This window comes from Dasypus novemcinctus, chromosome 3 (genome assembly GCF_030445035.2).
Source record: "Dasypus novemcinctus isolate mDasNov1 chromosome 3, mDasNov1.1.hap2, whole genome shotgun sequence".
NCBI classification, from domain to species: Eukaryota; Metazoa; Chordata; class Mammalia; order Cingulata; family Dasypodidae; genus Dasypus; species Dasypus novemcinctus.
In genome coordinates this window covers 112,321,100-112,338,488 of record NC_080675.1, presented here as the reverse complement: position 1 = coordinate 112,338,488, position 17,389 = coordinate 112,321,100, and the positions used below count along the sequence as shown (strand labels likewise).

The window sequence follows — 17,389 nt, the reverse complement described above, 5'->3', positions numbered from 1 at the left end:
AATCCCCACATATTTTTTAATTTTCCCTTTTTCTGCCTGCCGTTGATTTCCAGTTTCATTCCATTATGATCAGAGAGAGTGCTTTGTATAATTTTGGTCTTGTTAAATTTATTGAGATCTGTTTTGTGACCCAATGTATGGTCTATCCTGGATAAAGATCCATGAGCATTGAGAAAAATATATATTCCTCTGTTTTGAGGTACAATGTTCTGTGTACGTGTATTAGGTTTAGTTCATTTATCATATTATTCAAGCTGTCTGTTTCTTTATTGATTCTCTGCCCAGATGTTCTGTCCAGTGATGAGGGTGGTGTATTGAAGTTTCCAACTGTGATAAATTGGTTTTGACTTTAGCCTAGTTATTGAGGGATTAATTTTTTTAAATAATCAGTTCTTTTTAAATCTCCCTATATTGCTTCATAGTCATACCTCTTTAATTAGGATCATTCTCTTTATCAGCCAAAATAAATAGAACCATGAGATATAATATGTTTTGAAATAAAACCTCAGGAGGGAGCCAAGCAGCAGTTTATTTACTTTAACTTATATGTAATTTAAGAAATTTGGCTGTTTTTAAAACAAGTTTTTAAAAATCTTCTGGAGTGGATACATGTTAGGCCTCACTTTGAAAAGCAGAACTTATTAAAGTATTGAAGCAAACATTTTTCAACATTTTTTTCAGTATTATAAAGACTGATAATTACATACCATAAAATTCACCTGATTTAAGTGTGAACATCAGTAATTTTTGGGAAATTTGCAGAATTGTGCGATTATTGCCATAATGCCAATTTAGAACATTTCCAGTCCCTCCAACAAGATCTCTTGTATCCATTTACAGTCAGTTCGTAAACTGTGTCACTGATTTACTAATCTACTCTCTCTCTCTCTATATATATATATTTTTTTAAAGATTTATTTATTTATTTAATTTCCCCCCTCCCCTGGTTGTCTGTTCTTGGTGTCTATTTGCTGCGTCTTTTTTCTTTGTCCGCCTCTGTTGTCGTCAGCGGCACGGGAAGTGTGGGCGGCACCATTCCTGGGCAGGCTGCTCTTTCTTTTCACGCTGGGCGGCTTTCCTCACGGGCGCACTTCCTTGCGCGTGGGGCTCCCCCACGCGGGGGACACCCTTGCGTGGCACGGCACTCCTTGCACGCATCAGCACTGCGCATGGCCAGCTCCACACCGGTCAAGGAGGCCCGGGGTTTGAACCGCGGACCTCCCATATGGTAGACGGACGCCCTAACCACTGGGCCAAAGTCCGTTTCCCTCTATATATATTTTTAAGATTATATTTATTTTTTATTTCCCCTTCCCTGCCCCGCACCCCCCCCCCCCGCAGTTGTCTGCTTTCTGTGTCCATTCACTGTGTGTTCTTCTGTGTCCACTTACATTCTTGTCAGCGGCACCCAGAATCTGTGTCTCTTTTTGTTGCGTCATCTTGCTGCATCAGCTCTCAGTGTGTGCGGTGTCACTCCTGGGCAGGTTGCTCTTTTTTTCGCGCTGGGTGGTTCTTCTTATGGGGTGCACTCCTTTGCGTGTGGGGCTCCCCTACACGGGGGACACCCCTGCGTAGTGTGGCACTCCTTGCACGCATCAGTACTGTGCATGGGCCAGCTCATCACATGGGTCAGGAGGTCCTAGGTTTGAACCCTGGACCTCCCATTTGGTAAATGGATGCTTTATCCACTGAGCCAAATTCACTTCCCAATATATATTTTCTTAATCACTAATATGCTTTCCTTCTCTATGGTTTTGCCTTTTCTGGACATTTCATATAAATAGAATCATACAGTGTGATCTTTTGCATTGGGCATCTTTAAACACTTAATGTTTCTGAGGTTCATTCACATTGTTACATGTATCTATAGTTTGTTCTTTTTTGTTGTTAAATAGTTTTCCATTGTATGGATATGCCACATTTTGTTCCAGTCACCAATTGAAGGACATTTGCATTGTTTCACCTTTTCACTGTTGTGAATAACACATCTGTGAATGTTTACATAAAAAGTTTTAGTAGACATGTGTTTTCCATTTGTCTTGGGTAGATAATTAGGAGTGGAGTGCTAAGTCATATATTAAGTTTGTATTTAAATTTTTAAGAAACTGTCAAAGTTTCCCACAGTGGCTACAATATTTTACATTTTTACCAGTGATGTAGGAGGGTTTCAGTTTCTTTACATCCTCCCCAGTAATTACTACCTGTCTTTTTGTTTACGGCAATTCCTGAGAGTATGAAGTGGTTATTGTTTTTTTAATTTGTATTCATTAATGTTGAACGTCTTTTATGTGCCTGTTTGCCATTCATCTATTTTCTTTGGTGAGATATCTGTTCTATATTGGTCTTATTGGGTTCTAAAATTTCTTTTTGTATAGTTCCTAGAAGACCTTTATCAGATAAATGATTTCACATATTTTCTCTTAGTCTGTGGCCTTTTTTTACTTTCTTAATGATATCTCTTGAAGTACAAATGTTTTTAATTTTGATGAAGTCTAATTTATCAATTCTTTTTTTTAAATGTAGTCTTTACATTCCCTTAAGTCTTTTATTTTTTTAATTTTTAAAAATTTTTATTTATTCTCCCCACCCCCACCCCAGTTGTCTGTTCTCTGTCTCCATTCACTGCGTCTTCTTTGTCAGCTTCTGTTGTTGTCAGCGGCATGGGAATCTGTGTTTCTTTTTGTTGTGTCATCTTGTTGTGTGTCAGCTCTCCGTGTGTGCGGCGTCATTCCTGGGCAGGCTTTCTTTCATGCGGGGTGGCTCCCCTTCTGGGGCGTAGTTCTTGCGCATGGGGCTCTCCTACGCCGGGGACACCCCTGTGTGGCACGGCACTCCTTGCGCGCATCAGCACTGCGCATGGGCCAACTCCACACAGGTCAAGGAGGCCCAGGGTTTGAACCGCAGACCTCCCATGTGGTAGACGGATGCCCTAACCACTGGGCCAAGTCCGTTTCCTGTATCAATTCTTTTATAGCTTGTACTTTCGATATATTGAAGCACCAAGGAATTAAAACACTTTCTCCTAAAATTTTTGTAGTTTTAGGTTTTGCATCTAAGTTACTTTTTGTGTAAACTGTGAGGTAAGGATTTAACCTCATTTTTTTGTATATGGATATCCTATTGTTCCAACACAATTTGTTGGAAAAGCTATCCTTTCCCCTATTGACTTCCCTTGGCATCTTTGTTGAAAACCAACCATAAATCTCAGGGTTCATTTCTGGATTCTCAGCTGTGTTCCAATGATCTATATAGATATCTTTGTGCCAGTACCAGACTCTCCTGATTGCTGTAGCTTTATAGTAAGTAATTCATATTTCTTCTTTTTCAAATTATTTTGACTATTCTGGGTCAATCGGTATACCAATTTCTGCAAAAAAAAAAAAAAAAAGAAGTCCTGCTAGGATTTTTTATTTTTGTAGGAATTGTGTTGCGTATATGTCAGTTGTGGGAGAATTTTTTAAAAAAATTTTTAATGTATTTTTATTTATTATTAAAAGGTACTTAGATTACATAAAATGTTACATAAAAAAAATAAGGCATTCCCATATGCCTCGCTCCCCACACCTCCCATTTTCCCCCACAGCAATTTCTTTTGTTAGTGTGGTAGTGGTTCATTATGGCATTGATGAATACATTTTGGAGCATTGCCACTAAGCATGGATTATAGTTTACATTGTAGTTTACACTCTCCCACTCAATTCTTCAGGCTGTGGCAGAATATATAATGGCCAGTATCTGTCACCACAATGCCATTCAAGACAATTCCAAGACCTGAAAATGCCCCCATATTACATACACCTCTTTTTCTGTCTGCCTGACTTCAGCACTTCCAGTGGCCACTGTCTCTATATCTATGATATAATTTCTTCCATTGCTAGCAAATCGCAGTAAGTCTATAGTAGAATACCAGTAAGTCTCTATTCCATATTTTATTTCCCAGTCCTGAGGATTCTGGGATGGCAATGCCCACTCTACCTCCAATTGAGAAGGGGCTTCAATCCCATATGGCTTGATGGATGGGACTCCCCTGCTTGCAGGTGTAGGCTCTTTCAGTCCTTTGGTGTGATGGTGTCCATCCTCATCTCCTTGTTAGCTGTCCTGGGTGAGGTCAATGAACTGGAAAGCAGATTTGCAATTCCACTGAGGCTAGGGCCCAGCTGGCACATGGACACCAACTCTAGGTTCAGATAAAAGGAACAGAAAAGGCATATGTAGAGAAGTCACATCTGAGTCCAACTCTGTCACACCCAGGAGCACAAACTCCAAAGTAGTTTCAAACTGGCAAGGCACCAAACTCAGGAGCTATCTGCCATGACCATAGGACCTGAGTGTCTCCAGAGCCCCCAGAAGCCCCGCTCTTTTTTTTTTTTTTTAAGATTTATTTATCTCCCCCCCACTCTTTGTTGTTTTGCACTGGTAATCTCCTTTCTATGTCCATTCGCTGTACATTTTTCTCTGTCTGCTTGTCTTTTCTTTAGGCGGCACTGGGAACTGATCCTGGGACCTTCAGGATTAGGAGAGAGGTTCTCAATCTCTTGTGTCACCTCAGCTCCCTGATTTGCTGAATCTCTTATTGTTTCTCCTCTGTGTCTCTTTTTGCTGCCTAATTTTGCTGCGCCGGCTCTCCATGCAGGCCAGCACTCCTGCATGGGCCAGCATGCCATGCAGGTCAGCGTTCGGCATGGGCCAGCTCTCTGTGCAGGCCAGCTTGCCTTCATCAGGAGGCCCTGGGAATCAAACCCAGGACCTCCTATATGGTAGGTAGGAACCCAATCATTTGAGCCACATCCGCTTCCCAGGAGCCCCACTCTTTGGGGTAGTATCCACCCTGGCTGTCTTTGAGATCCTGCTGAGACGTGCATAAATGTTACCTCTCTGATGACCTCCCAACTCACTTTGAAGTCTCTTAGCCATATAAACTCATTTGTCTTAACCTTTCCCCCCTTTTATTCAAGGTCTTTTTCCAGTTGCATCACCAGCTGGTGCTTGGTAGTAATCTGTGGGAGAATTTTTAACAGTCTTTTAACTAGAAAGATTTTTTGCTCTCTTATCTCATTATTTAATCCTGACTTAACTGAAGTCTCTCAAGATAACAAGGTATAAGGCAGAAGGTTTTACCTGAAAGACAGTTGGGGGGAAAATTATCTTGTCTTCCTGTAGTGAATATATTCTGACTGTAACATGTCTTTGACAACATGAATTGACAAAATGCATGCAGGCTATGCCTCTTTCTTCCCCTCATTTTTATTTTGTTTGCTCTACTTTTCTAAACCATGTCTAAATCTTATTATGGCACTTTATTAAAAAATTGTAAAATGTTCTGCCAATGTATTTTTTCCTTGTAAATAGACTACCTCACACACTATGAATATAAATACAAAGTGAAGAAGGAAACAACTATTTTGAAATATAATACGGCTTTTCAATGCAACATGTTACTGTTTCTTATATATTCTTCCCATCCTTTTAACTTCTGCCTTTAAACTACTAAGCAGCATCTAATGAGAATTTTATCATGAAATTTCTACAGTCAGCTATCTTCTTGATGTCTCATGTTCTGGAAGATTTGATTTCTCTCATTGAGAGCAAGTGGGCAAGAGAAAGGGAGAATGACTAGTATTTCATCTTTCACTGCTTATCTCTGTTCTGCAGCCGTGTAGTCCGAGGCCTTTGTGCATGAAGACAGATTTGTTCTATGGCCTCGGAGTTGGGTGCCGGGGACGATGGCGGCTGCACTGAGCTGGCAAAGCCCCTCTATCTTCAATACCTGGAAAGGGCCCTCCGATTGGACCATTTCCTGCGACAAACATCAGCCATCTTCAATAGAAGTATTTCTAGGTATGCTACTCCATCTTTTAATTCTTCCCACATTTCTGAAATATTCTCATAATCCCTGTAGATTTTTAGGTTAAATTGTTTTTTTACTTTTGGTATTTTGATGTTTTCTTTTTCCTTTCAAGTGAAATTCTGTTAACCTTATTCAAAGAATCATTTTCTTCTATAAAGTGCCTGGTTCTGTTAACCTTAAATTATAATATTTTGCTGATTAGCTGTGATTGTGGACTTAAAATTCTTCAATTTATAGTGATGACAGTGAAGATGGACTGGATGACAATAATCCTTTACTGCCTCAGTCTGGGGATCCTTTAATACAAGTTAAGGAAGAACCTCCAAATTCTTTACTGGGTGAAACTTCTGGAGCAAGTAATTCTGGAATGTTGAATACGTACTCACTGAATGGAGTTCTCCAATCAGGTCAGTAGGATATGAGATCCCTCTTTTGACTATTGGTTCTCTTGAGGCAATCACCCTTTCATTCTTTTATTTTTTATATTTCTTTACTCAGAATCAAAATCTGACAAAGGGAGTTTATATAACTTCTCCAAGTTGAAGAAAAGCAGAAAGTGGCTAAAGGTAAGCGATAAGGAAGAATGTTTATAATCCAAATAACCTACTAAAATTACTAATAGAAGAGAAATTTATCAATTTATTTTTGCAGATTGGCAGAGATTTTTCTAGATTGAGTCTTATTCTAGACTTTTTTTTTTTTAGGAGATTACAGAGAAAATCTGGAAGATTCAACAAAGTCATTTTAGCACATATTTATTGAGTAGAAACCTCTGGGCAGGGGTGGGAGAATACAAAATAATTATCAGATGAGATCTTTGCCCTCACTGGTTCACACTGTAATCAGAGCTATTAGTCTACTTTTCATCTGTCCCTGATGAACAAATGTTGACTGAGTACATCCTCCTTGCCAGATACTGTAGGTAGTGAACAGATAGATAAGGTTCCTGCCATTTGAGCTTATATTCTAATAGAGGAAGCAGATAGTAAGCGTATAAACAAATATGAATGGGTTCTTTAAAGAGAGGACATTTCAACTGATCAGAGAGTATCATATGCAGATTAAGGTAAGAACATTTCTATCAGGAGGAACAACTCCAAAGTCCTGAGACAGGAAGCAAGCTATGTATATTTGAGAGAGAAAGAAGGCTAGAATGACTGGAGCACAGTATTTTAAGAGAATGGTAGAAGATGAGGTTAGAGAGCCTGACCAGGTAGGGCCTTGTAGGCCATGTTAAGGAATTTGGACTTTAGTTACAGTGGTATAAGCCATTGGAGAGTTTATAAGTGGGAGAGTAGTATAATCTCATTTACATTCTGAAAAGGTTGCTGTCATTGGCCAGACCAAGTTAAGGATAGCATTTCTTCTATCGAATCTAATAGTTTCTCTGTTTCATACTTTCCCTGAGAAGAGCTCAGGGTAATTTAAAGGTACTCTTTAATTTTTATCACTAGGTCCCTTATAAGGCTTATGTTGTAAAATCTGATTTGTCTCATATCAGTGAAATTTTTTTAGGCTAAGAATAGAGAAATCTTTATGCTTAGCCATTACACATATTGAGATATAATTCACATGTCATAAAATTCACTCCTTGAAAAGTGTCCAGGGAAGTGGATGTGGCTTAAGCGATTGGGCTCCCATCTATCATATGGGGGTTCCCAGGTTCAGTTCCTGGGACCTCTTGGTGAAAGCAAAGCTGGCATGGTGCCACAGAGAGTTGGCCTGCTCTATGAACTGATGCAACAAGGTGACACAGGAAAGACAATGAGAGATACAACAAACCAGGGAGCTGAGGTGGCTCAAGCAATTGGGTGCCTCTCTCCCACATCAGAGGTCCCAGGATCAGTTCCCAGGACCTGCTAAAGAGGAGACAAGAAGAGAGACAAGCAGACACAGAAGAATGAACAGTGAATGGACACAGAGAGCAGACAGCAAGTGCAGGTGGCAGGGTGGGGGGGAATAAGTAAAATAAATCTTTTTTTAAAACGTATCCAGGTCCATGGTTTTTAGTGTATTCACAAAGTTATGCAAGCATCACCACTACCTAATTCCAGATAATTTTCATTACCCCAAAAAGAAACCCCGTACCCGTTGGCAGTCACTTCCCATTCTTTCTCCCAGCTCCTATCATCCACTAATCTGCTTTGTTTCTGGATTTGCCTATTCTGTACATTTCATATCAATGCAATTAATCTAACAATATTTGGTGTGTGTGTGTGTGTGTGGCTTCCTTTACTTCGTATAGTTTTCAAATTTCATTCATGTGGTGTGTTTCTGTACTTCATTCCTTTTTATAGTTAACTAATATTTCATTTTATAGATATACCACATTTTGTTTATCAGTTCATCAATTGATGGACATTTGGGTTGTGTCTACCTTTTTAACCACTAAATTTCTTTTTCTTTATGTCTTTGTTTTGTTTTGTTGCCTTGTTATTTGTCACTTAATTAAAGTATCTTATGTGTAGTATAAATACTTAATACATTCTAGCCTTGTTGCTGTTTACAGCATTGCCTGTCTTACAGTGTTCTATAATTTGTGTCCCCTATGTTCAGTGGGTATCCTTTTGTTTTTCACTTGATTGGGTAGAGAGTAGTATAAGAAAAATTGGAATGACTGTCTCTCAACTATTTTTGTCATCGTTTTGAGGTCTGGAAAAAATAATTGGATTATAAAAGGAATTACTTCCTGGCAAAAGTTATAGTTCTATTTCTTCCCTCTTTCAGAGCATTCTGCTAAGTGATGAGTCCAGTGAGGCAGATTCCCAGAGTGAAGACAATGATGATGATGAAGAAGAACTCAATCTCAGCAGAGAAGAACTTCACAACATGCTGCGATTGCACAAATATAAGAAACTTCACCAGAATAAGTACAGTAAAGACAAGGAGGTGAGCGTTTCAGGAGAAACTGGTTTATATTTATTTCAGATACATCATTTAAACTTTATATTTAGGTATTGGTGTTGGTGGGTAGTGGTTATTTTAATAATAGCTTTATTGAGATGGTCATACCAAAGAAAAATTTTTAAATGTAAAATTCATTGGTTTTTAGTATATGTGTAGACTTGTGCAGCTGTCATTTTCCGATTCCATATTTTCATCACTCCACAAGGAAACCCTGTAGTGCTTAGCTATTATTCCTCACATTCTCTTCTTCTTTTCCATATCTGCATCCCTGGGCAACCATCATTCCATACCCCATCTCTACAGAAGTGCAATGTCTAGAATAGACATTGGAATCCTATAATGTGATCCTTTGTGTCTGGCTCCCTTCGCTAAGTATATATCTTCAAGGTTCATTTGTGTGGCATGTATCAGAACTTTATTCTTTTTGTTAATAATAATCCATTATTTGGATTTTTAATTTAATTTTATTTTTATTTTGTTTTTTAATTTTTCATCAGTTGATGGACATTTGAGTTGTTTCCATTTTTTAACTATTCTGAATCATGCTCCTGTCATGAGCACATTTTTGTGTAAATGTATGCTTTAATTTCTCTTGGGTATATATTAATATATACCTAGGAGTAGAATTGCTGGGTCATAAGGTACCTTTGTGTTTAATCGTTTCGGGAACTGCCAGACTGTTTTCCAAAGTGGTGTACCATTTTACGTTCTGGTGATTGTTTTTTAATGTAATTGCTCTTTGGAGGTGTTTCTGTCTTGGATAAACTCCCTTCTTCATACACTAATATTAGAATGATCATTGTTTTAAGTAGCATCTACTTGAATGCTGTTACCAAATCACTCTGATTTTTGTCAGAAGTGTGGCACTTTGTACATAATGAGCAATAGCATATTTGAACACCTAAAAACTTTTCAGCAATTAGTTAAGGTCTCAGCTTAGTTCATAGAGTTCTGAATAATATGCTAAAGATTTAAAACCTATAGAGGGGACAAACAGTAAAGTATCTGGCCATTTTGATTCATCCTTAAAGAGTTGCACCTTAAAGTCCAGTACTAAGACACTTGGTGCTTGAAATATTTGCTTATTTTTAAAAATGAAGTAAAACATACATATAGGAAAGTATGCATATTCTAAGTATACAGCTCAGTGGCTGCTCATTTAATTTTGACCTGGATAGAAGACCTTGTAATAGTTCCCTCTGTTACTCTTCTAACCTAGTTTCAGTCCTTGGCCAGCTCATTTGGCTATAATCCAGAAAAGAGATTCAACAATGGGCTACCTCATTTTAATTTATATTCACATTTATTTATTAGTAATAAGTGGGATGAAGTTATTGGGAGACTTGGGGATCAATTTAAATAAAATGTTTGAAGGGATTTGCTATTCCCTAGATGGAAAAAATGCATTAGTCATATGTTAGAATTCTAGCAGCCAAGGCATTATCCATAATATTAGAATCTCTTAGCAGGAGATGGAGAGAGAAAAGATTTGATAGATTGGTGAATTGGAATGACTGTGACTATTATAACCAATTTTAAGACTGAACGGATAGCAGGCATTAGAACCTTAGTAAATCTGAAGACCTTTGTGCAATCAATTTTTATCTCTCATATGTATGTCAGGACTAAATAAATATTTTGGTGGAAATGCAGAAGTATGAATAGTGTTCCTTTCTTAAGTTATTTCCAGCAGCTGGCCTTATGCATATAGCAACTGAATTTGTTTTGGAAGCCAAGGAAATAATTAACTTTGTACTAAATCCCTATTTATTTCCTTGTGGGGAGAATATTGAATTTAGGAGCTTTAATTTTCTTTGGCTCAACTTTCTCTAGTAAAGTTAATGTTCCCTGAAGGTAGTTCTATAGAACACAGGCCTTCTAAGCATCATTGCTTTTGCCTGCTTCAGTTGCAGCAATATCAGTACTACAGTGCAGGTCTGCTTTCCACATATGACCCCTTCTATGAACAACAGCGGCACCTACTTGGACCCAAAAAAAAGAAATTCAAGGAGGAAAAGAAACTTAAAGGTGAGCATTTGACCTGTCTTGCACTTTCACTTATCCTTTATTGCAGGATTGTATAAAAACCTACTGCTGCTTTTGAACTTTGAACATAATTCATAGAGTAGAAATTTGTTTTATTATCTGAAGTACCCACTTTATTTTATACTTAGTTTATGGTCTTTCTTAGAATTAGAAAACCATGGCTATGGATGCATTGCCAAAGGTTTACACCAATTAGTTTGTTTATTTTTTCTTCTACACATTCTGAAAATGTTAGGGAACGAGAAGAAGTTGATTATCCATAGGGAATGATGAAGAGAACTTGAAGTGTTTGGGATACATTATAATTGTTGCTGTGTGAGGTGGTTGAAAATAGATCACCTCCTGACGGTCCTCTTTAGTGTTTGGTATATGTTTTAAGGAATTGTCCTTTCCTCTTTTGTTGAGCTCTAAGTAGCTACAAATCTGGAAAGAATTAGGAAGAAACGTTTTAAACTATCTGAGCAAAGTCAATTTTATTTCTGTGAAGGTCTGAACTCTACTGAAAAAGGTTCTTTTTAGCCTTCTTCCCTTCTTTTCCCCACACCTTGTTTATTTCTGTGTTTTCCCATCCTCACACCCTTTCCCCCAATTAAGTTTTCGTTCCATGTATGATTATCCCCTCTCAACTCTTAGTGTCCTACCAGTTAATGCATTTGTTTCCACTTCTCCGTTAGTCTCTTTATCCATCTTACATTGCTACCAACTAGAAATAAGTGTACTTCCTTGTGACTATTACTTGAGCCCATGATACTTTGTAAACCTCCTTTCCTATTGTTTGGTTCAAAAGAAATTCAGTTCTCATGTTTTATTCTGTATTTCTCTTTCACATAACCAACAAGGAGTATCCAGTGTTCTTTTCCAAGGTAGCGAGATCTCCCTCTTGGAATATTCATGGGCCTGAGTAGATAAAGGGATAAACATTGCCAGCTTCAGGAGAAATGAGGCGAGAACTTTGAATCCTAAATAGTTCACAAAACTGTTTGGTGGCTCTCTCCTGAGTGTAAGGGAAACAAAAAAAAAATGCTGCCTTGTGAGAGTCTGTTCCTTTTGCAGCCAAGTTGAAAAAAGTGAAGAAAAAAAGGCGAAGGGATGAAGAACTTTCCTCTGAAGAATCCCCTCGTCGTCACCACCACCAGACCAAAGTCTTTGCCAAGTTCTCTCATGATGCACCTCCCCCTGGCACTAAGAAGAAGCACTTATCCATTGAGCAGCTTAATGCTCGTCGCAGGAAAGTATGGCTGAGCATTGTAAAAAAGGAGCTACCAAAGGTGAGTTCCTCCAGTATAGTAGATGGGGAGTATGTTTCTCTTCTCACCATCTAAGGAGCATCTGTGAGAGCTAGGTGATTTCACAGATAGAAATTCAGAAAGGAAATTAACCTGTTAAATCTAATAGAATGCTGAGTAATACTCTCAACTATTTTAAAAGAGACGATATGCTTTCTAGAGAATTTATAACATTTGGTTGTTTCTGAATAATCACAGGTTCTGGAAGAAAGTATGAATGATTCAAAAATATTTTTATTCTTTTACTTTGTATGTTTGCTTTTGCTAACATTTTTTATATAATTTCAAACTTAAAAGTTGCAAGGATCATGCAAGGAATGTCCATATACCTTTTATTCAGATTCATCAGTTTGCATTTTCTTAGTTAAATGCCTTATTATAATTTTAGTGTAATCCTAATAGAAATACCAACAATCTCTTTTATGGAGTTGTAACTGATATTCATATTGAAAAAGTTAAATGGATGCAAGCTAAGAAAACACTGAAAAGCTCCACCAAACATTGAAACGTACTATAAGACCACTACAGTTAAGACTGTGGTACTGGCACATGAATAGATTAGTGGACTTGTTAATAGGTGGTGCTGGGGGGAGTGGGCATAGCTCAGTGCTTAAACCCCTGCTTACCAATGTACGAGGTCCAGGGTTCAATCCCTGGTGCCTCCTAAAATTTTTTTTTAAAACAGGTGGTGCTGGGACAACTGGGTAGCCATTTGGAAAAAGATAAAATTAGATCTCCCTGTGTGTCTGTGTCTAAGTTCCACTCTAATCTAGTATAACTTCATCTTAACTAATTACATCTGCAAAGACCCTAATTCCAAATGAGGTAGCCATCACAGGTACTGGAGTTTAGGACTTGAACATATGTTCTGTGGGGACCATATTCAACTCACAATAGTGAGGAAGAAAAGAACTAAAGTAACTGAGGAGAATACTTTCTTGATTGGGTATTGTAAGGCTAAATACTAGAAGAACTATATGTAAATGTTGTGATTGACATGGTAAAAATGTTTCTCAGGAGGAATACATTAGCAGTTTTGAAACTACTTTTGTGTCTACTAGAATTGAAATATAAGTAAATAATATTATAGATAACAAGAGCAGAATTTCTCACGGTTGAAGAAGGAAGTGTAAATAAGGAAAAATTAGAGAGCCAAAATGAAGTCTTCGGAGGTGGACTGGAATCAGACAGAACTCAGTATAAATTCGGGTTTTTTAATATATAGCCATGCAGGTAGATACAGAAATACAGATTGCTGTGTTTGTGTGGATTCATGATTTTATATATATATATTTTTTTATTTTTATTTTTATTTTTAATTTCTTTTCTAGCTCTATTGGCTGAGAGGGCCTAGAAGCAATGATAACCCAATAGCAATGAGGATAACTAGTACCTAGATCTTGATTTCTAATTACCTTTTATTCTGTAAAGATGCTTCAGATAATGCCCTTCCAATGATAAAAAATGACTTTTCAATTGGAATACTTGGTTTTAAGGTGGCAACAACTACTTAAGAATTAGCAACTGGAAGTTTTTAAAGTCCTAAAAAATTCCTTTAAGCAGACATTCTGAGCTGGAACATAATAGTTAGAAATGGCTTGCAGGCCCCTCTCTGTGTAACTTTTAAATTCATTTTTCAGAATCAGTGGGGAGGGCTCTGGAGCAGCCAGAGAGCCACTCAGCTCTGCTTCTTCTGTATCTTTTGGGTCAAAGGGATCATCATGAGAAGTCAGGTTTCTTTTATTGAGGTGTTTTGTTTTGTTTTGTTTTTTAGCTAGGGTGGAGGACACAGCAAATAGAGACAGGTTTGGGAGTGCTGAGTCATCTTGTGTTAGGTCTGCCTTGGAATTTTTGTTTGGAAAATATGAGACTTAAGTGGTAGCAGAAATTAAGTAATAGAGGCAGCAGATTTGCCCAAACTGGAGGTGGGGCTATCATCACAAACTGGAAAGCTAGGCCATCTCCCTGCTAAGGATTCCTGTTTCTGGGTGTCTAGCTTCCTCAGCTTCTTGGAAGATTGGCTTTGGAAAGCAATGTGTTTGAATCAGGGTAGTGCTAGGATATGGGTATATGGTTACAAACTCCTAGTCCAATTTAAGCCTTATATATGATTCGGATTCTTTCCAAAAATATACAGAAGACTCTACTGAAGGCAGCCACAGCACTAACTTATTATTTTTAATGTTTTTTAAAGTAGCTTTATATGTAGTGCTGAGATAGCACATAAGGTTGACTTTTAGAAGCAGTGTATCTTGAAAATTGTTGGTTTGCCATTTTATTTTCTAGCCCTCTAATAACTAAAGACAATGTTAGTAATTTTACTTTAAAGAAAAAATTCTAAGTGAAATGTTATTTTTTAAAAATTTTAGGCCAACAAGCAGAAGGCCTCAGCTCGTAACCTGTTTCTCACCAATAGCCGAAAGGTAAAATTTGGTTTTATATTTTCTATTTTATCTTTTGCTGAAATATGTTCTGTTCTTTGGATCCATTCTTACTGCTCTTGTCTGTTGTGCCTGTTGATGATAATAAATCTAATAGTGCCTATGAATGTTTCTATATTTTCTCATTCTATTTCATGAATAAAATAGATATCGGGGATTTGAACCTTTTTGGGTACGACCATAGCCCACTCTCATTCCTTGGGCAGATCCACTGAATCCACTTGAGCTTCATTCTTTTTTTTTTTTTAAGATTTTTTTTTTTCTCTTCCCTTTCCCCCCATTGTCTGCTCTCTGTGTCCATTCACTGTGTGTGCTTCTGTGTCCACTTTCATTATCAAGCGGCACCGAGAAACTGCGTCTCTTTTTTGTTGCATTATCTTGCTGTGCCAGCTCTCCATGTGAGCAACACACTCCTGGGTGGGCTGCCCTTTTTTCACACGGGGCGGCTCTCCTTGCGAGGCAGCAGTGCACATAGGCCAGATCACCACATAGGTCAGGAGGCCCTGGGGATCGAACCCTGGACCTTCCATATGGTAGACGGACACTCTTATCAGTTGAGCCATGTCCACTTCCCGAGTTTCAGTCTTTTCTTATAAGAAGTGGTGATATTAACACCTTCTCTTCAAAGGCAGTTATACACTTTCCTTTGAGAATGGCTGTGAAGATCTGATGAGATAATGTTACTAGTTGTGTTCCCCTGGGCTAGTCAATCAATCTCTCCATTTCCTCATCTGTAAAATGGGGGTGATGATAATACCCACATCATTGGATTTTTATGAGCAATAAATTAGTTTAATATATGTTAAGCTTAAAATAGTGCCTAGGCATACAATAAGCAGTGAAAGGTATTGTTGTGTGAGATAGGGCTTTGTAACCTCCCAGCACATCTTCTTAGTTATTATACAGTTGAGCCTTTTTTCATCTTCTATGTCAATAAGCCTGTGTATTTCTCATTCCTAGTAAGTATCTGGGACTGGGTCACAGTACTCTACAGTATCATCAGTCAGAAGTTGGGAGGTGGGGGTGAGAGAGACATGGCAATAAGATCACTTTTTGCACAGAACAAAATGAGGACTGCTGTGGTTTAGAGCCATGGGGAACTCGCTCCTCGAATTGGGCCCTCCTCTTTGTGATAACATTATTGTCTTTTGCAGCTTGCCCACCAGTGCATGAAGGAAGTACGTCGAGCTGCCTTGCAGGCCCAGAAGAACTGTAAGGAAACTTTGCCTCGTGCCCGTCGCCTCACCAAGGAGATGCTTCTATACTGGAAGAAGTATGAGAAGGTGGAAAAAGAGCACCGCAAGCGTGCAGAGAAGGAAGCTTTAGAGCAGCGGAAGTTGGATGAGGAAATGCGAGAGGTAGTGCAAAAGCATAAATTTTTTAAAACCCAAATTGCTGCAGCCATATCAAGAGACTGCTTTATGCTTCATAAATTTTGAGTTTAACCAATGAAACTATCGCAGGTTTTTTGTGAGACAAGACTTTGAGAATAGTGACTGTAGTCGACCATTTCTGGGTTTTTTCCTTTTTCTTTCTTTTTTTTAACAAATCAGTTTTATTGATACATGTTAATTAAGCATACAATTCATCCACAGTGGTATTTGGTATAATCACATAGTTGTACATTCATCACCTCAATCATATTAGAGCATTCTCACTATTTCAATAATAATAACAAAAAACAAATTCTTCACCCCTCATTCTCTGTGCTTCCCCCACTGTGCATAGCTGCTGTTTCTGGCTGTTTTTTGTTTTGTTTTTTTCTCTCCCCTCCCCACCACCGTTGTCTGCTCTCTGTGTCCATTTGCTGTGTGTTCTGCATCCGCTTGCATTATCAGGCGGTACTGGGAAACTGTCTCTTCTTTGTTGCATCATCTTGCTGCATCAGCTCTCTGTGTATGCTTTGCCACTCCTGGGTAGGCTGTGCTTTTTTCACGGGGGGCGGCTCTCCTTGCGGGGAGCACACCTTGCGTGTGGGGCACCCCTACACGGGGGTGCCTCTGAGTGGCATGGCACTCTTTGTGCACGGCAGCACTGCTTGTGGGCCAGCTTACCACATGGGTTAGGAGGCCCTGGGAATCGAACCCTGGGCCCTCCATTTGATAGGCAGACGCTCTGTCAGTTGAGCCACATCCGCTTTCCTTTTCTGACTGTTCTTGCACAATTATTTTTTTATTTATTAAGCAATTTTATTGGATATATTATACCATACAGTCTATCCAAAGTGTGTAATCAGTGACTTTTAGCATAATCACAAGGTTGTGCATTCATCACCACAAAATATTTTAGAACAATTTCATTACTCCAAAAAGAAAAACTCCACACCCCTTAGCAGTCCTTCCCCAGCCCTGCATAACCACTAATCTAATTTCATCTTTATAAATTGATTTATATTTACATTTTATATAAATGGAATCATGCAATATGTAGTACTCTGGTTTCTTTCACTTAGCATAATTTTTTTTTTAGTCTGATATTAACATCTTGTAGCATTAACATACATTTGTTCAATTTCTTTCTTTTTTTTTTTTAAGATATGTTTTTTATTTATTTATCTCACTTTCCCCTTCCCCCAGTTGTCTGCTCTCTGTGTCCATTCGCTGTTTGTTCTTCTGTGTCTGTTTGTATTCTTGTTAGTGGCACTGGGGATCTGTGTCTCTTTTTGTTGTGTCATCTTGCTGCGTGAGCTCTCCGTGTGTGCAGTGCCACTCCTGGGCACTTTTTTTGCACGGGGTGGCTCTCCTTACAGGGTGCACTCTTTGCGCACGGGGCTCCCCTACACGGGGACACCCTGTGTGGCAGGGCACTCCTTGGCGCATCGGCACTGCAAATGGGCCAGCTCACTACACGGGTCAAGAGGC

General features: G+C 38.5%; 1 protein-coding gene across 2 annotated transcripts in view; it reads left to right on the top strand.

Annotated features, from left to right (window-relative positions):
• The window catches only part of INO80 (INO80 complex ATPase subunit), a 114,734-nt gene that overhangs the window by 15,721 nt on the left and 81,624 nt on the right, over positions 1-17,389 (top strand). For both annotated transcript variants that reach the window (XR_011648411.1, XM_004481521.5), the window contains exons 2-9: positions 5,653-5,838; positions 6,086-6,255; positions 6,347-6,414; positions 8,576-8,737; positions 10,663-10,783; positions 11,855-12,069; positions 14,457-14,510; positions 15,683-15,886. Coding sequence is in view for 1 of the 2 variants with exons in the window: in XM_004481521.5 (XP_004481578.1) it covers positions 5,696-5,838; positions 6,086-6,255; positions 6,347-6,414; positions 8,576-8,737; positions 10,663-10,783; positions 11,855-12,069; positions 14,457-14,510; positions 15,683-15,886 (1,137 nt within the window). In the remaining variant the exon portion in view is untranslated. The remainder of the gene's footprint in view (positions 1-5,652; positions 5,839-6,085; positions 6,256-6,346; positions 6,415-8,575; positions 8,738-10,662; positions 10,784-11,854; positions 12,070-14,456; positions 14,511-15,682; positions 15,887-17,389) is intronic.